The sequence below is a fragment of the Pezoporus flaviventris genome, unplaced genomic scaffold (assembly GCF_033815535.1).
Source record: "Pezoporus flaviventris isolate CSIRO_AGI_PZ_B2104156 unplaced genomic scaffold, CSIRO_AGI_Pfla_v1 ptg000007l, whole genome shotgun sequence".
Classification (NCBI taxonomy): Eukaryota; Metazoa; Chordata; class Aves; order Psittaciformes; family Psittacidae; genus Pezoporus; species Pezoporus flaviventris.
In genome coordinates, this window is record NW_026892555.1 from 35,348,476 (window position 1) to 35,374,112 (window position 25,637).

Consider the following 25,637-nt stretch of genomic DNA (forward strand, 5'->3'; position numbering starts at 1 on the left):
CAGTTTTACATCACTGATAAGGCTTACTGCAGTTTTGTGTTTCTAGGGTGCTGGGTACCTGCACCTTGTATCAGTGCTTGAAAAGGACACTTCTCAGGCACATCGGATTTCTTGTGTTTTAGCCTCATTTACTAGGTCAAGTGGTATCTTGAATTTTACAAGTCAGTGATGTACTTGGATTGAGTTCCTTCACTTGAGCTCCAGCATTTACAGTAATGTTTGTTTGAAACACTTTCAGCAGTGGTTTTGTCTCTGACAGAAGGAAACTTCAGTAGAGGTTTTCTGGGCTGGCAGCTTGGAAGCTGTGGCCTTTTGGGAGGGGGATGGCCGTGCCACATCACAGGATGCTTGTTACCAGGGGAGAGGACATGGTTACATGAGTGCCTTCCTGTTGTGTTTGTGGTGAGGCGTGAGCTTCACATGTGTTCCTGATCTCTCTTTCATTTGAATGTAACTTAATTCACAGCACTGTGCTATTCTACAACTAGCTCTGCTGTCATACCTGCTGCATGGCAAGGGAAGGAGTCCAGTCCTGAAGGAGATGGAATTTGTCACTATATTGACTTGCAGTCACTATAACAGAAGGTAAACTATACTTTATTGCACCTGCTCTCTGGCTGCTGTTGTTTGCAGAGTATCAAAACTCTCATAAACAATGTTTACTTTAATTGCTTTTAATTTTATACAGTGGCAATAGAGCATTAAATACAAAACTTGAAACCAAAACTAACTTTAAAAATGTGTTTTAAAGGCATTTAAAAGAATACAAAGGTTTAATGGCCTGGTGGTAAGGCTGATGGCGAAGTGTTTTGGAAGGGAAGTACACTGTGTATGTAATAAAACCATTTCACGTTTCATACCATAAAACATGCTCCTCAATGGCACAATCTACCTTCCAGTTATAAGCAGCAAAGCTTCAGTCATCTTCAGTAACAAACCTCGTCAGAGCCATTCAGCTGCCTTTTAAGAAGCTGCTGCTTTTTCCTTTTCCCAGAATCCAGATGCTCCATGAGGCACCTGTCCTTGTGTCCAGATCAGCGCGGAACACGGACATACCCAGGCTCATCTTCTACTCACACCTGCAGTCAGAAAACTTGGTTTTGTTCAAGTGTACCACTTGGCTGTAGCTCTCCCGTTCATGAACAGGTTTTTTTTCAGCCTAGCTTCTACTTTTAGCTTGAGCCCTTCCCACATCTGTGGCTGGAGCCATGAGGAGAGGTGCCTGGTTAAGGAACTAGTGCTGTATGGATCTGCCAGCAAATTCCTCCTGTGGAAAGTCTCTGAAAGGGCTTCCCCTGGAAAACAGGTTCTGTGCAATGGCTTGCAGTGTATCTTCCCTGCAAATCAGACCACGGGGGTTTGTGCAGTCCCCAAGTGCTAGAAACCCATTTAGGGGCCTAAGACAGCTGGGGACAAAAAGGTGTCCAGTGAGCATTTTTTGGCACAGCTGAGATTAGCAGTATACTTTTGGCAACTTGCACTTAACGCATACTCGCTCTGACATTAATTTACTCTGCTACTACCTACTGCTTATTTCAAATTCATTTGGTTTCCACAGAGAGATCTACTTGTGCTTGTCCTGCGCTATTCGCATTGGCCACAGGGTGATAGAAGGAGGTTTTGCTCTTTCACCCTTGCAAGCTCATTTGAAACAAAAAGATAAAACCTGCACAAAAAATGTAGTACTACCTAAAATGCCTTGTACCAGGTGACCGCTGCAGCAGATCAAGTTCTCGCTGTCTTTCAGTAGGCAGCAGAAGGCATTCAGGTTTTCTTTGGGCTAAAACATTTGCTAAAATCAAGTTTAAAAGAAAGATTTTGATATGAAAACTCAGTATCAAACTGTACACTGTAGTGCAAGTTACAGCTAAAGCTCAAATAACCAGTATTAATTTAAGGAGGTATCACCATCATTAGAACATGTACACAAATATTCAAGGTGGTCAGTCAGTACACAAAGAATGCTGTATATATAACTTAGTGTTAACCTAAAACCACCACATAAGTCTGAGTAGAAAGCCAGGTTTGGATACAAAATTAATACCTGAGTATAACAGTCAAATTTATTACCTTGATAAATTACATACAAACATGTTTAGTGCCTCCATTCTACATTTCACATTGGGTTTTTCCTGTGTTGTGAGAGACAATTCCATACTCGTGCTTTTTGCGACATAAAAGGTTCCAGACAAAACCGCTTAACAGTCTTTTGTGTAGTGATCTTAATACATTTAAGATTTTTCAATTAAAGTCTTCATTTTTCCTGTAGACTTCAGCATGTGCGGTCCAAACTGAGAAGGAAACCAGAAACATGTTCAGGTTGCTTTCACCAGAAGCTTAACTTAACTGTTGGACAGAGGCAATTCTTTCATCAACCTGCTTCTCTGCATATGGATTTCACCCACTTCATAGCCACAGAGCAAAGGGAGACTTGTGTCAGCAATGAGCTGAAATTGCTCAGATGGGGCTGCTGGAGCAGCTCTGGCTAGAGATAGTTCACTCTACCATAGCAAAATGTGAAGACAGATGCAGTTATGTTTAAAAGTTGACAGCCATTTGCTCTATCAGTAGTTTAACAGTATGTCTGTCCTTTTAAAAACTATCACACAAGGATATCATATGAGGACTGACCTAGCAAAGAAGTTACGTACTGGTAAGCAGCCGAGGACAGATGTTCATTAGCTCATTATGGATCAACTTTCTCTCATTTAACAAGTTAAAACCTTTGATTTTCTTAGCCTTTGAGGACTTGATGATCCTTCATCTCGAAAGATGAACTGTATATTTCAAAATTGGAAGGTCACAAAACATTGCCAACTCCTTTTCCTTAAAGCCCCAGAGATCCTGGGGGAAAAAACTGATTCTTGGGGAATATCCAGTCTTTCTGTTACAAAGAACAGCCTGATTGTTACAGGAAATATACCTCAAAGGTCTAACCCAGAAGGCAAGTCAGTCAGCATTAATAAACTGAAGTACTCAGAAGCCCTGAGATTTATGGTTTGGGAATTTTACTTTCCTCAGAATTTCATTTAGAATGAAGCCAGCTTTTGGCGTTTCATGGGCATTTTTCCAAACGTTCACAGGAAAAAACAACTACTTTTCCTCTCTGGTTCTACAGTACAAGGCTTCAGGGACTGCTTATTAACAAAACTGATTTATGCTAGCCTGTTTAAGTATATATTGCTAGAAACTTGCATCTTGAGCATTCACTGTTTAAAAACCCCTTTAGTTTTAAATCAATCTGAAATAAACTAGAAGCCATTAACTTGTATACGATGTGGATTTTAAATGTAATTTCATTTTAAAGAGCTTACACTATAAAGAAACTGCTTTTATTTACCCAGCATTTCCAATTAGTAGAAAAAACTCCCTACACCACCATCTAGCAGGCATTCTGAACAATCTGCTTTCTGCATTCCTAGGAACGGCTGATATGTTTCAGGTTCTTGCTCAACACTTTACATGCACCATCTGAATGGTTAACGTTGGTAGCAATAGGCAAATGCAGTTTAGATTTGATTCTGGTGTGAGCCCTTAGGAATTGAGTTTTCAGCCTTGTGAGTATTTGGGGCAACAGAAAATACTTTTGTTTAAAAAAGGTAAGAAAACTACAACGGGGCTTTTTAAACCTAGGGCCAAAAGAGCACACAACCTTAAGACTCGATACTGAACCATGTCATTGCCACAAATCCTGGTGTAGCAGCAGTACTTCATGGGGTTTTGCAGAGAGGGATGCTAACTCATAGGTGTTTGCAGAGACATACGTTGGCTTTCACAACAACTATGATTTAGTCCAAGCACACATTCAGAATCCAAATACTCACCAGTACTCCCTCAGTCTTTGTCTCAGTCTTTGTCATCACTTTTTCTGTTTCACTTTGGCTATCGCTTCGGTATCGATAAGCAAACTTCTTTTTGAGCGCTTCTGCGATCAATGCTGCAGGATCTGTGGGGTCAGCTGCTTTACATCTTGTATCCTCTGAAGACCTAGAAAGAAATTGAAAAGCATTAACATAGCCCAAAACAAAGCTTTAGAAGTTGTGAATGCTTTTGCATCCTGTTTGTCAGATGTCACATCAGCATCTGTCTCACCTTGAAATAGCTCTAAGTCATAGAAACAATTGATGCAACTGTTAATACACTGGTATTTATTTGTATTTTTTTACCTTTTCACAGCACGTAGCTTCACCCTGTTCATGTCTTTGAGGATTTCTAGCATGTTCGGTACTTTTGAGTTCTTTGGCCCGTTTTCTGTCAGATTCTGTCCAGAGTTTGTTTTTTTGTTTTTCCTTTCTTTAATGAGCTCAATTGCAGACATACTCTGTGGTAGACCAGGGGGAGGGAGTGGTGGTGGAGGAGGAGGAGGAGGTGGTGGTGGTGCTGGTGGAGGTGCAGCAGGGACAGCAGCTGAAGCAACTGGACTTGACCCAACTACAAATAAAACACACATGTCAGTTTACCTGTAAATCCCCTTTATCTCTCACAAATTCTCAGTTAAGAATATAATAGCTTCAATGGCCTCCTCTTTGCTTTCTTTAGATTGTCACGTAACTTCTTCATTCTTAAACCACCTAAGTACAATCAGCTGAAAAGCCACATAAAAATCCTTCTCAAAGTGAGAGGCATTCTTTGGATTTCTAGTTCAAGTTCTAGGTGCATTCATGCATTTACTGCAATGGGATAGACATCACAACATCTTTTTAGTTAGGTTCTGCTTCTAATATTACCAGTATTTCACCACCTTCTTCCGAGAGGCAGGTATGGAGCTGGATGTCCCATACTATCTGCCATAGGAGCAGCGTTTCTTCCCACTTGTCATCACAAATGTGAAGTTACCACACAAGATTTTTTTTAAATGTAAACTTCAGAGCTTAAATCGTGCTTAAAGAGAAGCTTATTCCAGCTCTCTAAGGTTAAGGAGTTTTAGGCCAACTAGTTGTATGTCTGAAGGAAGGACATTCTCATGATAAGCTCGATTTCAAGTTCCCTGTACTCTTTAGATAAAAATTAATGGTAGAAATATCATAGCACAAATAACTTGACAAATAAATTAAGAAATCTCTGCTCAAATGCACCTTTAAAGAAATCGAGAAAACCAATTCAAATCAGAGTTCTGAGGCTTGGAGTATTTAGTGTGTAAAGAGATGTATACATATAATAGAAGTCTGTATACATGTAGGCATACACGCAGTGTCATTACCATGTTCTACCAGAAGAGGGAGGTAAAGATGAGAAAATAAAAATTTACTTTTCCTAATAAAGGGAGAACGATGAAAAGCAAGTTACTGGTTATTTCACATGCCCCCTTGTTAAACAAGAACAATAATTACAATTCAAGAGTGAAACCATGTGATCCTTAAAACTATTTCATAGGTTTTGAACATGAACAGTTAAGGAAATATAAAGTAACTGCTGTCAGTTCACAGACAAAAACTAAACCAAAGCATCTCAAGAATCAGAATATGATTTTATACAACAAGCATAGGCAAAACTGTACTTGCTAAGTGACCTTAGGAAAGAGTAGAAAACTAACTGTCATCTGCAGTAGACAAGGGCCATCTCCCACTAATCTTTGGATTTTGTATCTTATTTACTCAGTACTGGAAGGCAGTCAGAGGTGAGGGAAAGAGGGGAAAGGAACTTGGGGAAAGAAGAATTATCATGTTTACTACCAGAAAAGTGCATTACTTTTGGTTCCAAGTGGACAATGTGTCTGATCCCAGGGGTGATACCAGTAAACTATTTATCTCTTTTTCTGTTATTTATTTTATAACCTTGAGGTGTATATTACTACATATTCCAAAAGCATCTTGTACGATTACTTCCTGATTTCAGAGAGCCTATTTCATTACTGCTTGGGAGGACTTAAGTGTTAGTAATTAAGTTACAATCTTTTAGTTTGGTTTGAGCCATCATGTTTATCATGAACTTTGCGCTGAAAGCTGTTTAATGCTTCTTTAGTCATCCAGATTCAGAATTCTGGCAGACCTTCACACAAACAAGAAGACTTCTGGAACAGTAGAAAAAATAGGGAATCTGTCAGGTCTCTTGCCTTCAAGCCCTGTATTGCGGCCCTGGGTTAGTATGCTAGGTCTGTCTACCAAACAAACGAAAAGACATGGAGAAGTGTTCAATGTTATAGTATGCCACCAAAATGAATTAGCCCACCATTAAAGGGACAAATTCATTAACTAATTTTTGCTAAGAGTAGAGCAAATTTAATACCTGCTGTCAAGTTCTGCTGTTCTTGCAAGATTACAATTTTGGCTATTTGTGCTCTTAAAGTGGCTAGTTCATTTTCTAGAGCACTGATCTTCTGCAGAGCTTCTTCATTTGCGGTCGGTATGCTTCTGGACCCTGGTTCTTCTTCCAATAGGCTTTGTAAGGACATCTGTCTGCATGGGGACTTTCTAGAATGATGTAGTTCACCTGGAAGAAGCTGTGCTGGTTTAGACCAAACTTCTGACCTGTAACAAAAATATCACAAGATTCCTTTTTTAAAGTCTTTGTAATAGCTAAAAACTAAAGCAGCATTACATACAAACCAAGAATACAGGTTGTGAAGGTCTGACTTAATAACTGTCTTTACACAAATCACTTCCACCGATACATTAGCAAGTTAGAGCTTCACATCCTTTCTGTTTGCCTCACTAGCTGCATTTCTTGCCTTCCCCATCCCAGCTGTTTGTGGAATGCTTGATTTCAGGGGGAAAAGGAATAAATTCCCCACCACCCCCAACCTATTTTTCTGTCTCATACTGTCATGGTTTAAGCCCAGCCTATCAATCAGAAACAACACAGCTGTTTGCTCACTCACCCCCTTCCTCCCCCCACTCCCAAAGGGATTGGGAGGAGAATCAAAAGAATGTAACTCCCATGGGTTGAGATAGGAACAGTCCAGTAACCAAGGAATAACACAAACCACTACTGCTACCACCAATAATAATAATGATAAGGGAAATAACAAGGGAAGAGACTACAACTGCTCACCACCCGCCGACCAATACCCAGACCGACTGAGCAGTAATCTAGCCCTTCCAGGTAACTGCCCCCAGTTTATACAGTGGGCATGATGCGCTGTGGTATTTAATACCTCTTTGGCTAGTTTGGGTCAGGTCCTGTCTCTGCTTCTTCCTGGATTCCCCTCCTCCCTGGCAGAGCATGAGGCTCACAAAGTCCTTGGTCAGAGTAAACATTACTGAGCAGCCACTAAAAACATCGGTGTTATCAGCGCTGTTCCCAGGCTGAAAGTCAAAAACACAGCACTGCACCAGCTACTAAGAAGGAAAAAAATGACTGCTAACTACTGCTGAACCCAGGACACATACCCACTGTATTTTTTGTTGAAATTAATATTTAATTTTATTTTTCAAATGCTACCATTCTCCCCCCTCCCCCCAGGCTATAAACAGCCACTCATAGTGGATTCATTTGAAGAACAAGGAAGCATTTCTTAGTTTGTAGGTTTTGGATTTATGAAGGGACAGTACTCCATTTTAGCAGTGTTGCAACTATGGAGTATGTGAAACAGGTTAGTGATGCAGAGGCTGCTTATCAGTAAACGGGAAAGGGTCTTATACCTAGTTTTCTAACACCTAGTTTTAAAGAGCCCCATAAACTTCTCTCCTCTTTTTCACAAGAGCAAGAAAATTCAACTCTGTTGCCTTCCTTTATTACCCACCAAAGCTTAAGTTATGTTAAACACTGAGGCGCTACTGAGCATATGTCATCAAATAAGCACTTAGAAAAGGTTATATTCTCTAAGACACTAACATTATTAAACATTTTCTCTCAAGTGTCTGAGCAACCTGATCTAGTTGAAGCTGTCCCTGCTCATTGCAGGGGGGTTGGGCTAGATGACTAGATGGAAGGTATCATCCAACCCAAACTATTCTGCAATTCTGTAAGTAGGATTGATAAGGATTAATGACAACAGATTATCATAAACTGCAAACTTAACTCCTCAATCCTCTAGAACTTCAGTCCCTAAACTTCTCGGGCACATCAGGATTTTGTTATTTATTCAAACATGAGACTAAAACTAATGGCTAGAGAGAGGACTTTTCAGAATATGTAGAATGGGTCCAGATTAATGCAGTTTAAGAGCCACAACACTTTGGATCCATGAGCTAAGCTTCTGTGGATGTGCACCATGTTAGTCTTCAAGCAAGAACCAAGATTTATGTCTAAAATAAGCCCTGGGCTCTGACCACCTCAGTCTGGGATGAAATACACATTTGAAACTTTCACAACACTGACAGAAAACATCAGCACAACTAGCAGAAATTTGATCAAGCAGAACAGATTATTATCAAGGATGTTAAAATTTAGGTATTGCTATCTAGATAGGAATAGAGACTAAAACTGAGAAGGAAATACTTCAGCAGCCATCTCCCTCCTCTGCCTAAATAAGTGAGGTGGAAGGAGCCAGTGGTCCCTTCACTCTTAAAACCTGCCTTCTAGAAACTCTGTAAACAAGCAGAATAGCTAAACAACAAAGGCTATCTTCCACTCAGCATATTAGTGTTTTAAGGAAATGTCTTGATTGGAATATAACACCATGGAAAAATATTATGCCTGAATTGTCACTACTGCTCTGAGTAGGGGTAGGGGAAACATGATTTGTCATTTAGTTGCTTCCTCTATAAAACTGCATTTGCAGAAAAAACCCTAGGTCTGCAACAGTGTTTACAGCATTATACACTTAATACATACTTAACAGTAACACCTATGTGATCTTGACGAAACAGAGACTTTCGGATGCCTGGAAAACACCTAATGCATACGAGCTCCCCTACATAATAGTGTGCACAGATGTAATAGAATCATAGAATCACAGAATCGTTAGGGTTGGAAAGGACCTTAAGATCATCAAGTTCCAATCCCCCTGCCGTGGGCAGGGACACCTTACGCTAAATCATATCACCCAAGGCCTCGTCCAACCTGGTCTTGAACACTGCCAGGGATGGAGCATTCACAACCTCCCTGGGCAACCTATTCCAGTGCCTCACCACCCTAACAGGAAAGAATTTCCTTCTTATATCCAACCTAAACTTTCCCTGTTTAAGTTTTAACCCCTTACCCCTTGTCCTATCACTACAGTCTCTAATGAAGAGTCCCTCCCCAGCATCCCTAGAGGCCCCCTTCAGATACTGGAAGGCTGCTGTGAGGTCTCCACGCAGCCTTCTCTTCTCCAGGCTGAACAGCCCCAACTTCCTCAGCCACTCTTCATACAGGAGGTGCTCCAGTCCCCTGATCATCCTCGTGACCCTTCTCTGGACTTGTTCCAACAGTTCCATGTCCTTTTTATGTTGAGGACACCAGAACTGCACACAATACTCCAAGTGAGGTCTCACAAGAGCAGAGTAGAGGGGCAGGATCACCTCCTTTGACCTGCTGGTCACACTCCTTTTGATGCTGCCCAGGATATGGTTGGCTTTCTGGGCTGCAAGCGCACACTGCCTGCTCATGTTCATTTTCTCATCAACCAACACCCCCAAGTCCTTCTCCACAGGGCTGCTCTGAATCTCTTCTCTACCCAACCTGTAGCTGTGCCTGGGATTGCTCCGACCCAGGTGTAGGACCTTGCACTTGTCATGGTTAAACTTCATGAGGTTGGCATCAGCCCACCTCACAAGCGTGTCGAGGTCCCTCTGGATGGCATTCCTTCCCTCCAGGGTATCAACCAAACCACACAGCTTGGTGTCATTGGCAAAATTGCTGAGGGCGCACTCAATCCCACTGTCCATGTCAGCGACAAAGATGTTAAACAAGACCGGTCCCAACACCGATCCCTGAGGGACACCACTCGTTACTGGTCTCCAGCCGGACATTGAGCCATTGACCACAACTCTTTGGGTGCGGCCATCCAGCCAGTTCTTTATCCACCGAGTGGTCCATCCATCAAATTGATGTCTCTCCAATTTAGAGACAAGGATGTTATGTGGGACAGTGTTGAACGCTTTGCACAAGTACAGGTAGATGACATCAACTGCTCTACCCCTGTCCATCAGTTCTGTAGCTCCATCATAGAAGGCCACCAAATTGGTCAGACAGTGCACATTGAAAAACTCACATTTGCTAAGTAATTCAGTTACCATGCTCCATTATAAGCTGTTTGCCTTAAGGTCACTATAGATCTGCAGGATTATTTTAGTCCCATCCCACATCCATCTGTCCCCCTTCCCTCCTTCACATGCAGATGTCTCAGCAAATATGCAAGTCCTACATCTTTCATATAATAGGTTCTTTGAAGTACCAAAGAGCTATTCTCCCTGTTGCCTCCATTAAACATAATAGCTTTACAGTTCAAGCTACAAAGTGTTTCTGTGCAAACAAAAGTAGTATTGGCCAGTTAATTTCCTTCACATCAAATACTTTGCAAACAGCGTTTCCCAAACAAGCATTGATTTCTGTGACTCCCCTCTGATTTTGTGAAATAAATGTGGCAGTGCCAGAATGTATGTTATGCAAGGCTTCATTATGGCAAGTCACGTTAGAGGGCAGCTAGGTCATTACTAACCTATTTTGTGTTGTTAAATTAAGAAGAGTATCCTGCAGTAATCTCTGAAGCCAACAGTCTGCGACTTTCTCTGGAAGGTTAGTTTGTTTAGAAGGAAAACTTGCTCTGCACTGCACTGCAGAACTGGCCCTTTGCTTCTGGCTAGTCAGAGCAGCAATTTGGGTAGGCTGGAATAGAGCACTTCACCACTTCAGCCAACCCATTTCATGCAGTTACAGTGCTATGTAATACTCCTGGTCCAACACAACAGTACCTATCCCATCATTCTGGACAGAGGCACTCAAATGCTTCCCTGCCACTTTTCCTTAAGAAGATTAAAGACAAAACATAAATTGTAATTTCATAATTGTCTTTAGCAGACTGCAGAGCCTTAACCAGAAAGGCGAAAAACAACATGCCAGTTACTGGATGTCAGAATGACCACTGCTGCTCATTAGGAAGCTGAACAGTACATCACCCCATATTAATGAAAACCACAGGAGAACTGGAGCAGCAGTGTTAGCAACTGTGCCATACCACAGCAGACATTTTTGTGGGGACAAGGCTGCTTGAAGCTGTCACATGCAATTCTTCACAAAAAGTAAGTAAATAAAAACCACAGTTTTCCTTGTATAAAGCCAATCTCCTCTATGGTCTCAAGCCAGTCTTTCATTTATAATCCTATTAGTCCAACCTCTACTTCTTTTCCAGACCCTACCTTTCCTATCACTCTTCTCTCCCTCCCAGCAATCAAATGCCCTCCATTAATTGCAATGCACAGTAGATACTCACTGGAGAGAAGCCAGATTTCCTCCTCTCAGTTCAGAAGTTCCAAGAGAAGATTTAAGGAGCATACCTGAGCCTTGTAGAGAGTTCACCTTCTTCTTGAGCAACCCATCCCACATCTGCAAAGGAAGCCACTGCATCTTCTCTAGGCTGATGAGAATGGTTTCCTTCTATGGCATGAGGAGTAAGCTAAATTTTAAAGATAAGATTGAAGGTTTTAGAGTCACTATTACCAGCTAAGTCAGTTATTTTACCCAACGCTTTTAGTCAGGCCACATATAACTACTAACACACACATGCACAAAACACATATGTATGTAGACTTAGCATATTTATTTCTGTCCTGAGCTTGGTCTGGAACCACTAACTTAAAACTACTCAATTTAGTCCACTGAACACTTTACAGAGGTTCACTAAGTGTACACTAGTTAGCTTAACGTAAGCTAACTACTTACACTATCACATGACAGTACTGAAAATCAAGTAGAAATGGTTATCTTAAACACAAACATCAACATTCTCAAGTAAGTTGCTATATTAACTCAAATAATACATTTTTTCAACTATATTCATGTTCACCATCTTTTCTTGATATTAGGGCTACTGGTACTTCTGAAGTCTTTTGCTCTGATGCAGTACTATTTTGAAAGTGAAATGCTGTTGAAGTGTGTTTCCCTTCCCCTACAACTCCCAGAATTTCTGTACAAGAACAGAAGTGTGTACATTACACAGGGAGAAACAAGAAAAATAAAAGGCAAAAAGCCATTTCTACTAGTTCAGTAATCACAAAGACTTTGAGTGAGAGGTAGGATGCAATCATAACAACAATATTATTTATAGCATGCTGAACAAAGTGACCATTTTCCAGCATAGTTCTGCCATTAGCTTTAGAGCCATGTGAAGCCAAAGAGACTGGAACCTTTCTTGGATTTAGTTAAGTGGCCTGAATGGAGATCTGAAAAATTGTCTGGACCATCAACACATGCTCCATAGCTCCAGCTATGCAAAATAGTTTCAAATCTACTTTGAAATACTAGATGCTTCCCTGGATCAAACAAGAGCATGTGCACCTGGTCACTGAACGCAGTATCTTGGCAGATAAAACTGCTAAGAAGAAACATCTTTCAGTAATTTCTTCTGCTCAGTCTGTCACCTGGAGTTACTTATCTACAATGCAACTGTGCCACCATTTTTGCTTGCATTACATACAATTCGAAAGCCAAATTTGCATGAGTCACTGCAGCTGTTTCAAGTGCTGCCTGCTGCTGGTAGTGGCCAAGAAGCTACTAATATTGACAAAGATGGTGGTAGTATGTACCAAACGGTCCATAAAGACAGTCTGGACCCAGCCTGTTAGCAATTAGGTCAATTTTCAAGGCAACTCACCTCTGTAAGAAAAAAACTATTACATAGAAACAACCACAAAATGTTAGCGTTAATCTGAATTTGTAGCAGAGCTATCATAGTAAGCCTGCAGTCTGGATGAGGTGAAACCATTTCTGAAGAACATCCATGGATATTTTGTTTGGAGCCTTTGATACACAAGTCCCAGAAACATAGGAGTTGTAGGTTTGGGGTTGTTTTTTTCCCCAGGAATTGGTATGAACAGCTTTGGAAATTAAGATTAGTCATCTTCACCTCACACTCTCACAACTTGTATGTGAGCCTTTATCACAGCTCCCAGGAGTGTGTACTGGCACCATCAGATCATTTGGAAACAACAGGGTTTTTTCCAGGTAGCATCAGCACAGATGGTAATATGTTTATCACATTAACAGTTGTGCCTAATACTATCACAGTCTGCCTATCTTTAAAACAGTCTAGAGAATACTATATTGCATGTTAAGGTTGTCATTGTTTGAGGTTTCCTTGGCTTTCTTCTTTTTAGAATAAAAATAAATGTCATGACCACAGCATCTGTATTCATGTTAATGGCAATGGAAAATATCCACAAGACATTAACCACTTCTTGCAGGTGATAGAGATTTTCCTGATGGCAATGGCCACATGAGGAACTATTACCATGGAAAGACTGAAGTCACATTTAAATAAAGGCAGTATACATACTTGCATCAAAAATTATTTTATAAATCAACAGTAAGGAATGCATTTATCACTGCCAGGTTTCCTGCACTGTGAGATAAATAACTTCTAATCCAACATTTAGCAGCAAACCTTCTGTTACATTGTAATGCAAGGTTCTTCTTCCTTTTTCATTCATATTTATATGTAAACAGAATCTGCTTGTTACCCCATATACAGATGTTTCTTTTCTCTATGCCTAAAGATAACAAGGCCTTCCACAGCAGTGGCGTTTCAAGTTAATGCCAGATTTTTACTTTGATTTAAAGGTTAAAAAGCCAACACCCACCTCTTAAAACCTTTGCTTGTCTGCAGAATGATGCTTAAACAACTCCGATTACCCTATTCCTCCAGCCAATCTCAGCTGAGGAAAACCTGGACAACTGCTTTGCCAGCACCCGAAAGGGAGAATAGAGAATTGAAAACAGAGGCCAACTCTACTGGATGGCAGGAACTGAATGAAATTGGCCTCCTTTTCTTTCTCTGGAAACCACATAGCTGCTTCTCCTGCTTCTTCCTTCATGGGCTTTTTTTTGCCTATTTTAGTGTGCTGTGTGCTGCACACACACAGGCAGGTTTCAGGCCTATTACAAATTTCTGAAGACTACACATACTGTACTGTTTTAGCTGATAATATGCAACACCTCAAGCTGGAAGGGACCCATAAAGAATCGCTGAGTCCAACTCCCAAAGAAAGAGTCAGCCTCACCAATGTTTTTGCCTGGTTTTGACCTAGGGACCTTTCGTGTGTTCAGTGAATGTGATAACCACTACACTAAGGTGGCTTAGGAGGCTGCCAAGGTAGGTGCCTACTTTTTGTTTGCCATCAGAAGTAGAAAGTTGAACAAACACTTTTATACATTTAAGGAGAGAATAAAAGCTCTAATTTCAAATTACTGATACAGTTCGGTATTAAACATTTGGAAATACTTCTTCAAGACAAACTTGCTATGATTTTTAAAATTAGCCCAGTAAATTCTGATGTTTGCTACATGCCCACCAGTTCCTTAGGAGACTTCTATTGAGTTATCAGGTTTCAATCAAAGAGGAGAAGCACAGGTCTAGAAAAGAGATGCTATAGCTGAAGGATACTATCTTGAGTTACATTATCGTATGTTTGGTTGAATTTACCTAGGCTGTATTAGTAGGTTTATCTTCTCCTACAGAATACAGATAAACCTAAAAAATATGACATACAAAAGAATGGTATAATCCATTTTCATTTGTTCATGCCATGTAGAATACACATGGTAAGCTCTGTCAGCGCTTACTGAATACATAAGCAGCATTTAGCAGTTAATATGGCAAAAGCCATAGATGGATACTACAACAGTCAATAGAACTCAAAAATCAAAATGTTAGGCCACTATCTTTTTTTTTTTCCAGACTAGCTGAACAAAAAGCATGCCAGAGGAAGAGAAAGAATGAAGGTAACAGAGATATTCTTTCAATATCTCTTACTGATTTATCATGAGGAAAATGAAGATATGTGAGAAGTTTGTGGCTCTTAGATAAAGTTAGAAACACTGTTTATAGACATGCACCCTCAGATGAGGCAAGTAAGTTTTGCTTTGTTTTTTAAATAAAGTGACTTACAGCAACGTTCAGTGCATGGTCCTTTCATAATATAGCTAAAGCTGGCAGGAAAGAGAGAGGAAGAGACAGCTATGGGAAAGCATCAGTTGCAACAGCATAAAAACGATTGAGACCAGTACTGAACTTGACTATAGAATTTTAACTCTGAGATAAAGACACAAGAAACAGATGTTAGCATCACACTTTTACATGTTCAGCAGTTTATGTATTAAACCAGTTGAAAGCCCACATAAACCACATGAATTCTAGTGTGTTTCAACGCTCAAGTTTCGAAATTCACATTTCTAATTCAATCAAGCCTGACAACTGTACTTCTATTTTTAGGATCTTTTAATCTAATAGAAGATTAATGTTTATGCTTTGTGTGCAAAAAATCTATGCAAAGCTGACTGTCTCTTCAAGAGGAAAGAAAGGCAAGTATTTTATTTATTCTAACAGAATTCAGATGAAAACATACACATATTTTTATTTCAATACTAAAAACACAGAGGAACAAATTCCCCAGATATATCTTCGCAAGAAAATTAACCAGAAATGTCTTATTTTGTGTACCATATTAAGAGAAGGCAGTATTTGGCTAACTACCTGCAAATGAGCATCATCTTCCCTTGTATGACCTTTACAGTACAGAAGGTCAGACACATTACAGGAGGATTTCATTTCTTTTCAGATCTTAGGCACATGGAGCCTTATTGCTGGCATAACAACCCTTAATCATATATCCAAAAGTTTAAATTCAGCATGTCATTTTGTTGTCCTTCTCACCTGCAGAAATGCTCACTCCTGCAATGTACATGTTTATGTTTTCAGTTTCACCAAGTCACTAGCAGTGGGAGGTGGTTACCCCCTAGTTTCTCAATGTGATTATTTAAGAGAGGCAAAACATTAGCATGGGTCTTACTGTGACACCAAAAAGGCTTCTATGGTAATCTGAACTACCTGATTTTGCTACTATAATTTCAAGTCTAAATATTGTTCATATATTTCATACAGGATAAAGAAATTAAACAGTGAAAAATCTGGCTGCAAGAAAACCACCTTGTCTTAGTGTAGGTGATGATTCCCATCATCCATTTTTATGTTGTCCTCCCTTGTCTGACCCAAGAAACATTCCTCTCTCAGCCTGAGTTTCAAACACTGTATTTCTCCATTTCTATAGCCACCCCCTATTCCTAACACACAGAGTTGAAGAGATTATGTATAACAGCTTCCACTTCCCCATCTGTTCCTGAAAGACTTGATAAAAAAAGCAAGGGTTTTCTCCTCCTTAAGCTTTTACCCTCTTTAGCCTCCCACTAAATGTAGCTGGAAGTTGAAAGCAAACAAGTCAGAAAGCTGCAGAGAACTGATGTTTCCCTTTCACCTATACAGAATTAGCCTTGTACCTGCAACAAAAGCAAACAGTGCTCAAGTTCTCTTTACTAATGTTCTGCTTTCTGATAAAGTTGTTTATTTTCCCAAAATATTTAAGTAACATTGTTCACCTTTACATGTCTCTTAAGCCTAACTTGGAAGTACTTGTGAGTACTTCTGATACAAATGTTTCAAACATTTTTCTCTTTTATTAATCTATCCTTTTATCAGTATAGTGAAACATGTATTCTAAATTTCTGAGACCACTTACCTGAAACTGAACCCTTGGACACTGTATAAGAGAGAGGTTTGTGCCAATTTTTCTTACGATACTTCGAGAGGAACCATAAGGCTTGCTTGACCAAAGCACCTGAATGGGAAGGAGAAAGAAGCCAGTTGTTAGAGAACTGATTTTTATACCATATTGGAATAGTTTTCCCTTATTCTTCCACAGTATGTTTGTGCTAAACATATTTAAAGTTATTCCTTTCATGCTAGTATATAGTCATAGAATCATAGAATGGTTTGGGTTGAAAAGGACATTAAGATCATCTAGTTCCAACACCCCTGCCATGGACAAGGCCACCTCACACTAAACCAGGTTGTTCAAAGCCCCATCCAACCTGGCCTTGAACACTGCTAGGGATGGGGTAGCCACAACTTCCTTGGGCAACCCATTCCAGTGCCTCACCACCCTACAGTAAAGAACTTCTTCCTTATATGTAATCTAAACTTCCTCTGTTTAAGTTTAACCCATTACCCCTTGTCCTATCAGTACGGTCCCTGATAAAAGAGTCCCTCTCCAGCATCTTTGTAAGCCCCCTTCAGATACTAGAAGGCTGCCACAAGGTCTCCACACAACCTTTTCTACTCCAGGCTGAACAGTTCCAACATTCTCAGCCTGTCTTCATACAGGAAGTGCTCCAGCCCCCCGATCATCCTTGCGGCCCTACCCTGGACTTGCTCCAACAGCTTCATGTCCTTCTTGTATAATACACATACACTGGAATTTGTATCAGTGAACTCCTTACATTCTATACCTGAATTGGCACAAAATTTCGTTTTGTCATCACAACATGGCTATGACTGTTTAAGTTCGAGACAGCCTTTGCATTAAGTTTAAAGTCAAAGCAATAACTCAGGTAACACAGAAGGATTCAAGAGTTGGAAGCATCTTCAAAAGCATTTGTCCACCTTCAAGACAATAAAGAATCTGTATTGGGTGAGACAGATCTTTTTAAGGGGTTTTAAGAAAAGCCACTCAATCATTAAAATCATAAAGTTTGCATTTCCCAAACTACCTTTTTTTCTTTTTTAATTGTGAGCTCTTCTAACTCAAGAATAGTATCTATCAGACTTCATGAAAATGACTACCAGCTAACGTAAGCATGAAAGAGAATTAAAGAACAAAGGAAAGTAAAAGGCAGAAAATAAAATATATAAGAATGAAGCTTTGTCCTAAAAACCATACACACCTAGCGAAAATTGCCCACAACACCTCAACACACCTGGCTTCATCAGAAGTCTTTTAACTCCAATTCGGATTTCTTCTATATTATTTCAATAGGGATTGAATTTGCTTTCATGTGTTGTACTGAATGATGGCAATGTTTGCTCTACTATTTGCCATAGTTGTATGAAATAGAAACAGACTTTAATCCTAGGAGAATACTATAAAATGAGCCAGAATAGAAGCAAGATAAAAAAAACACAACCCACAACCAACAAAACAAACTAACCAAACATAACAATAAACCAAAACCAAATAACAAAACCAGAACAAAATGGAGAGAAGTGGGAAAGATTTCAGCACAGGGAAAGGCAACATAAACAATACAAAGAAAAAGAACAGCAGGAAAACTCTAACAGAGGATGTTGTCAGTAAACAATTGGAACACTGTATGGTAATTAAAACACTTGGCCAGTGCTTACTTATGGCTGTAGATATGAATTTACTCCTTAGACCTCAGTTTTTAAAGGCTCATAGCTTTAGGCAAATTCAAGATCTCCTTAGAAGGTTGCCCAACCAAGTAAAATCCAGGCTATTAATGCTGAAATAACCCTCATCTGGCACGGCAGTATTGCCTGTGTAGTGCAGTGCAGCTGTGGGAGTTTCACAACACACAGCAGAATAGCATTTTGATGTACTTAACCAAAGATCACTTTTAATTTTTGAAAGGTCTATTAAAAAGGAAAGATCTACATTGCATGGTATTTACCCACAGATTATATTAACTCAGAAACGTCACACAAATTTTTTGCCTATTTCCAAACAAGTCTCTTTAACTGAAATGTATAAATTTTGACAAAATAAATGTGCACTGCATAATACGCTGTGCTAGATCTTCACATCAGAGCTGCAACTTTGCCATTAATCGACTTTGACCCATTTTTTCCATTCTGTGAAACATACATTCTCTTGCTTAATATGCTGCTAACTTTAAACACAATTTATTTCAATGCAGAATACTCTACTGATTCTACATTCTGGATGCCTCAAAGACAGACCTCACATTTGTGACTGTGACATTACTGTTTGTCATTATGTCTGCAAATAGCAGGTAGATCAGTAGCCTTCAAGAAAAAGTCACAGACAAACAGTACTGCAGTAATGAAGCCTCACTATTTACAACAGGTTCTAATGTTACAAGCAGAACTGTTAGTGATAGCCTCAAAGGGATGTTGCATTGGGAAAAAATACTATTAGTCAAGGGAAGGCTTAATTAATTACGGAAGTACTTCCACAACAGCAAAAGAGCCTACACTACATGCTTTATTACCAACATAAGTGCAATGCATTTTAAGAAGCAGCAAAACTTGTTTAGAGATTGCTCAAACCACAGACAAGACGCTACAAGCACACAGGTCCTCAAAAATACTGGGTACCCAATTGCCCTTGGGGTTGTTCAACACAGTGGTTTGGTGCACCAAAACTTCTAATGACTCAGTTTTGGTAACTCGAGATATGCTGGGACAATGCTTTCAGAAAACTGCATGCAATCTGTGCCACAAGGTACACAAATAGAGTCAGCACACTGCTCAGCTGAGCTAATGAGTGTCAGCACTGCTCTGCCCAAATTCACACAAGCTCTTGTTGACTTGAAGCACTGGCAGAGCAAGTCTGCAAAATACTATTTAGTCATACACTCTTATTGCATCAGTGTTCTGCTGTTGTCCAGAGCAGCTGACATTTAGAAATGCAACTGCATTATCACAATCTTGATATATACAGGGAATGTGGGGGAAACATATCTAAAATTGGCCTCTCTGCACCCCATTTAGGCTGAAAGATGTTGCTGACAATGACCACAGCAACACCCATGGTAGTCCAGCATATTCTCGTATTTTGAATTTTTAAAGTTACACTGCATGAAAACTCAGACCAAAGTTTGAATAAAATCCTAAAGTACAGACTTGCGGTAATTTGATTTTACAATGTATTTTGCTCTCCATAGATTCCCAAGGCTGATAAAAGGTTCTACCACAGTAACCCAGAGTAAGAAATGCCTTCCTAAGTACTGCATATGGCTGTTAAGGATTTCCCCGCTGTTAAAACATTAAAGTATTTCAACAACTCATTGGGGATTACTGCACTTTAGTCAATACTTGTACTCAAAGATTCCAGTGACAAGGAGTTGATGTGTAGCAGATCTCTCTCCCTCTCTCTCTCCCTGCTAAGCATTCAAAAAAACCTCAATATACACCTTCCTCCAAGAGGAGAGCTATGCACGCACATTCCTCTGTTTCACCATTTTCGTATCTCCAAGGTACGAGCAAAGACAGAATAATATTTCAAAATTAACATAACTTCAAAAAAAATCAGTTAAAGATTTTCATTCGGCTTCAAAACACACACAGAAGTCCAGCACGAAAAGCAGTGTTTACAAAGTAAACAGGTTGTTACTAGAGCTGGAAGGAACTGCATGGTATTTTTGATACATATTTTACTCAATACTTCAGTGTCCAAGAAGTAAATTTCCTACTTTTTCAGCAATGTAGAATCATACAAGCATTGAGTATACTTAAAAGTGTTCTGTTGGAACAGACAGGCAAACACTAAAACACATGAAGTGCTTTCTATACTTGATTTTCTGCAAACATGAAGCCAGTTTGAAACACTTACCGAGTCCATGTTTAATCCAACTTGTTCAAAAGCCATCCTAATTAAGCGCTTAAGCCAGCAAATCATCTGGAGCAGAAAAAGCCTTTCCAAATTTGGATTTAAGCCTTCCAAACCTACAGGGCTGCAGAGGTTCCATAGTACTTCTGAAAGGAGAAATGTAAGAATTTTAGATGCATGTTATGGAACACATACAGAAGTAAATTGCAACATGTGCTCCTAAAAAAATCAAGCTTTAGAAACAGTTACTGATAACAAGACATGTTAAGTGACAGCAACACCTAGTACTGCAAAACAAAGGCATTCAGAAGGCACTTAATACAGGTGACAGATTTTTTTAGTAGTGTTATTTTTAAGAAATCAAAGCTGATGCAATGTTAATGATTAAAAAGCTGGGAAAATGATTGCTCACTTGAGCTTGGGCAGATGATCGCGTTCAACACCTCTAAGTGAGCACTGAACCCTATGAGCACCAAGATTAAAGGGCTGTACTACTATCTAAACCACTTTATGCAGGAACAAGCTACAGAATCTGATCACCTCTCTTCATTCATATTCTCTGACAACTTTGTTGTTCCCTCCTTTTTCCCACTAGTGAGGAGAGAAAGGAAACATGGAAAAAATGACTAATGCAAGAAAGTGACAGGAAATAGCATAGATGTGGGACCTGAAAATATTCAAGCAATTTATAAAGTTGGACAGATTTCAAATTCTATTTATATGTGCTACCATTCACTTAAATCAAGATGTTTTTATTGCTCCTCTAGTGAAAATAGTGTAGGTTTTCTTTAACTGTGTTCTACACCAGTCATAACTTGGATGCCCCTGAGAAATGTACGCCACCAAAACCAAAAAGGAAGCCACAGATTTAGGTTTACATTTGTTATTTGCATCAGGCTAGAAACAACACTCTGGTAAACCACCCTGAACAACATATTTGTAGTATGAACAACACTGCTGCTGAAGCTACCATAAACATATATACATAGACAGTGATGACTAAAGCAAGGTAGCAGCAAGGAACTGAAACTCGGGAAGTTTGAAAGTCAGGAGATGGAAAAGCTATGCTGTTTGAAAGTGCCCACAAGCATTACAGTTAAACCATCACTGTTTCCATTGCAAATGTTTTTTTCAACAGTTGACAGTTACTTAGTAATAACCTGCTTCTCTTGGAAACTTGGCAGGAACAGAGCAACTCTATGGTTATCTTTTTTTTTTTAGACAGGCTTAATAAAAAAAAACAACAACACAAAGAAAGTTGGTATTAGTTTCTCATCACCACATAAAGTAAAAGACGTTTCCTAACAGGACTTTCTTTTGATTATGAATAAACTAGGAAGAAACTATCACTAAATCTATCACCTAAATGAGGACTAATGAAAATGTAAGAGAATAACAATAATAATAACAACAACAACAATTTTAAAAATACTAAATGAACCAACCACCATGACTAGAATAGAAACTGCAATTGTTATGAGAACAACAGTAGGGAAGAGTAATGGGCTGCCTACCAAGTGCATGAATGTAAGTTACAGTCGTACAGAATAAATAAGTCACGGACTTTATGGAAAGCTGGAAAAGTCTGTTAGGGAAGCATTACCATCTACTTGATCTATTTTTTCTTTACACATCTGTTGTTCTTCTCTTAGACAAACTACTGTATGGAACTTTGACTACGTTACACCTGCTGTGTTTTTAAAACAGGAAGAACACAAGTCTTTTTACATGCCACACACTAGATTTGGCATCATATTTGGCACTGTAAACATGGAGTGATGTAAGAGAGACAGGAATGCTCCTTTAAAAACAGGGAGACTGTTACAAAAGTGTGATGCATGTGACGCACTCTGCCTCATTCCAAAGTTCAGACTTGTTGAACATGTAGTGTAGAAATCAAACAGAAGAAAAATTAAAGCCGTGTCAAGACATTCAAACAAAAGAGGAATACAGGTAGAGCTGTATTACTGAGTAATCAGAAGGACAGGACTGGCTGGTAAAGGTGAGTGATAGGGCTATAAAGCAATGATTGTATTCTGATACATTGCACTCTTTCAACAAATTGCCAGGTTGTGAGTTTAAAAATCCCCAGACATAGCCAGTCAGGTTTTGTTTCAGGAAGTGAAGAAAAGGTATTATTTTGTTTCTGATCAAGTGCGAAGACTGAGTCTTTAATAACCGAGACAATTTGGACAGAAGTGAAAAGAGACTGTTAGAACTTCCTCTGAGGAAATCAGAGCAGGTCTACAAATCATGAGAGGCAAGAGGTAAAGCAATGACACATAAAATTGATAATATAATCAATTAAAGACACAAATGCAGATGCAGGAAAAAAAAGGCATAATACTGGGTTGACAGAATAGTATAAATATGAAGTTAAAAAAGGCTATGGTACAAAATGGGTTCCAACTTAGAAGCATAAACGAAAATATCCTACAAATGTATTAGGAGTAAGCAGGAGACAAGAGATACAACCACAATGTAACAGAAGAGAAAGCAATGAGTGATGCAGACAATCAGTATATTCTGTGCTTTCACTTGAAGACGGTGGAAAAGACAGACAGATGTTAGAATGGATTATAAACAACTCTGAAAAGTTATGAGCATCTGGGACAACAGCATCTAATGAAATTCACCTTGAAGAGCCCAGAAATTAGCCAAAACCATTTCTGAAATATTACTGATTACTTTTAAAAACTTGTTCAACAAGATCCAAGAGAGCCAGGAAGAAAAGGAGCGTGATGACACAAACCACCCACAACAGTCCAAAATATTTATCCTGCCCTAAAACATTCAGGTGACCTTTTATAATTCCAGGACTTAGAAGACTGAACACAGAAGAGCATTCATCCTACAAAACAACTAATCCGGTAAAATGATTGTTTATAGCTCACATCATAAATCATTGTTTCTTCTGTAGCCTAAAGTACCTAAGACTGGGGTCATCAACTCCTTGCTCTTGTCAATGACCTGCTCTCTGCTTTTGCAGAAGAAAGAGACCAACGTCAGTGCGTAAGAGAGCAGTGTACCACCCAGTTCCTGGATTAGTCTCTTTAGTTCTTGGCACTAATGAAAAGCACCATGTTCTAACAGCCTCCAGCTAATTTGTTATCTAAAAGGAGAGTAAAAAAGAAAATGCTTCCACGTATATAAATATTTTTATTAATCTATTAGTTTTCCAGAATTGTATGTAGACAAACTTTACACTCATTTCTTCCAGACTATATTTTACTATACCTTTCTTCATAAATCTCAAGTTATTTCACAATTATTTTACATGCCAAGAACAGAAAGGGTTCATTCCAAAAGAAACTGCTAGATAGCAAGAAAGAAAATCAGCCATTTTTTCTCTTGTGCTCTGTATACATGCCATTCTCAGCAGCAGGATTTACTTTTTTTATTGCTTTTAGTAAACTTGAATAATACATCTTTTAAAATAATGATTGTTTTATATCATCTTTATGCTATCTAAAGAACAGTAGCACTTTATTTCCTCTAACGTTTCCACAACCCAATTACTACAATAGAATGCCCTGAATGATGGTAATACTGCTATAAAACATGGTCCTTCTGCTGTCCTTAAGCAAAACTGTTATAATGGTAAACAGTAGTCACAGGCAAGATTACCAAAAGAGGTCAGAAGAGTAATTACTCAAAGAATTACATTTTTATTACCTAAGGCCCGTGGGGGTTAGAATTTCATGGGTTCTTCATTTATAAAACTCTGCTTACATAGAAATTAGCAACGCTGAAGAACTTTCTGATACAGGTGCATGTAGGAATTCCTCGGTTCGGTAATGAGGTCTATATTTCTGAGCGTCGGGATTCTCACTTCAGCCTCCTTGAACTCTCTTATGCCCCTACTTTTCCCAATCACTTTTGCAGCATTCATTCAATACTGCTATAGCAGATACCAGTCTATAAAGCTGAGAGGTAATATCACTCATAAATTACAAAATGTTCAGTAAATAAAGGCTCTGGAGACTGTACACACAAGGCTTATCACTCAGTTAATATGAAATGGAGTCCTATGCTTGGCTTTCTAGTGAGTCCTACACATAAAAGATAAAAAGAAAGAAAAATCAGATGCAGCTGCCTTCAAATGGAAATTCTTGTATGAATATTTTCCAGTGTTGTATTTGTCTCTTTCAAATTATGAGTTCTTGTCCTTAAAAAGAAATTATATTCATATTTTTTCTTACTGAAGTTTCTTGCATTCATGTAAGGTCCACACAAAAATAAAAGGGAATTACTTGATGGGCTTGATGCAGCAGAGCATAAACGAATGAAATCAAAAAAAAACAAAAGGTCTGGTCTCTAAATTGAAAGGGTAAGTGTAACAAGAACAAAACTTTCAAAGCAGCATGTTTTCAAAGGAATACCAACCACATCAAAAATCACACACAAAAAAAGAGAGCAGGTTCCTCCTTATTTTAGCAGGAAACTAGGGCATGCATATCTTCACAGTCTTTAGGACTCACACATGACCCAAGCTCATCTCATGAAATTATACCCATATGGAAACATATTAAAGAAGTAATAAAGAAAGATAAAGCGAACAAAAAGTTATCACAGCAACAGCAAACCAAACACACAAGAAGAATCTTCTGATAAACGACTAGGCCCTCTCCCAGATCAACACACACCATTTATAAGTAACTAAGTTTCTGGCAGAGGTCACACAGCCAAATACAGAGGTCTGTTTTCTTGCTTGGAAGCTACAAATAACAAAGTGCCCTACTACTTTCAGAATCACCTGTTTGGAAAGATACACAAAGAATCAGTGAATACTACAGAGACAGTCAAGGGCTTATCTAAACTGCTATCAGCATGAAATCTAAGGCATCTAGTGACCTCTATGAATTGAAAATAATACATACTTGCAATAGGAGTTGCTAAAGCTTTCTTTACTATGTAGCCCAATCATATACACTTCAAAGTGCAAAACCATATTCATCACATCTTACCCATGTACCATATCTTGCCAACTAACGACAAAGAACAAAAAAAAATCCATGTTTCAACACTAGTTTAATCAAAAGCTTTTGGTCAGCAGAGATTATACCTATGTGGTGCAATGATACCATGCAAAAGTTAAGTGAAATCCTTCAACATCTCTAAACCATACAGTATTATACTACATAGGCATAATCATACACCTACACTTTCCTGCCAGACATAAGAGATCTCTCTAGTCAT

General features: G+C 39.0%; 1 protein-coding gene across 2 annotated transcripts; it reads right to left on the bottom strand.

Moving 5' to 3' along the window:
• Nucleotides 1–658: 658 nt before the first annotated feature.
• MTFR1 (mitochondrial fission regulator 1) lies at nucleotides 659–25,220 on the bottom strand. 2 transcript variants are annotated; one of them, XM_061448383.1, is made up of 8 exons: nucleotides 25,085–25,220; nucleotides 20,442–20,584; nucleotides 16,590–16,688; nucleotides 11,358–11,476; nucleotides 6,226–6,467; nucleotides 4,167–4,431; nucleotides 3,825–3,987; nucleotides 659–2,291 (listed from the first exon to the last, which is right to left on the bottom strand). In XM_061448383.1, the coding sequence occupies exons 2-8, from the start codon at nucleotides 20,505–20,507 to the stop codon at nucleotides 2,232–2,234; spliced, it is 1,014 nt and encodes a 337-aa protein (XP_061304367.1). In that variant the 5' UTR covers nucleotides 20,508–20,584; nucleotides 25,085–25,220; the 3' UTR covers nucleotides 659–2,231. The 2 variants fall into 2 exon arrangements, with proteins under 2 accessions (XP_061304367.1, XP_061304368.1); XM_061448384.1 differs by lacking the exon at nucleotides 25,085–25,220 and adding an exon at nucleotides 24,171–24,376.
• Nucleotides 25,221–25,637: the final 417 nt, after the last annotated feature.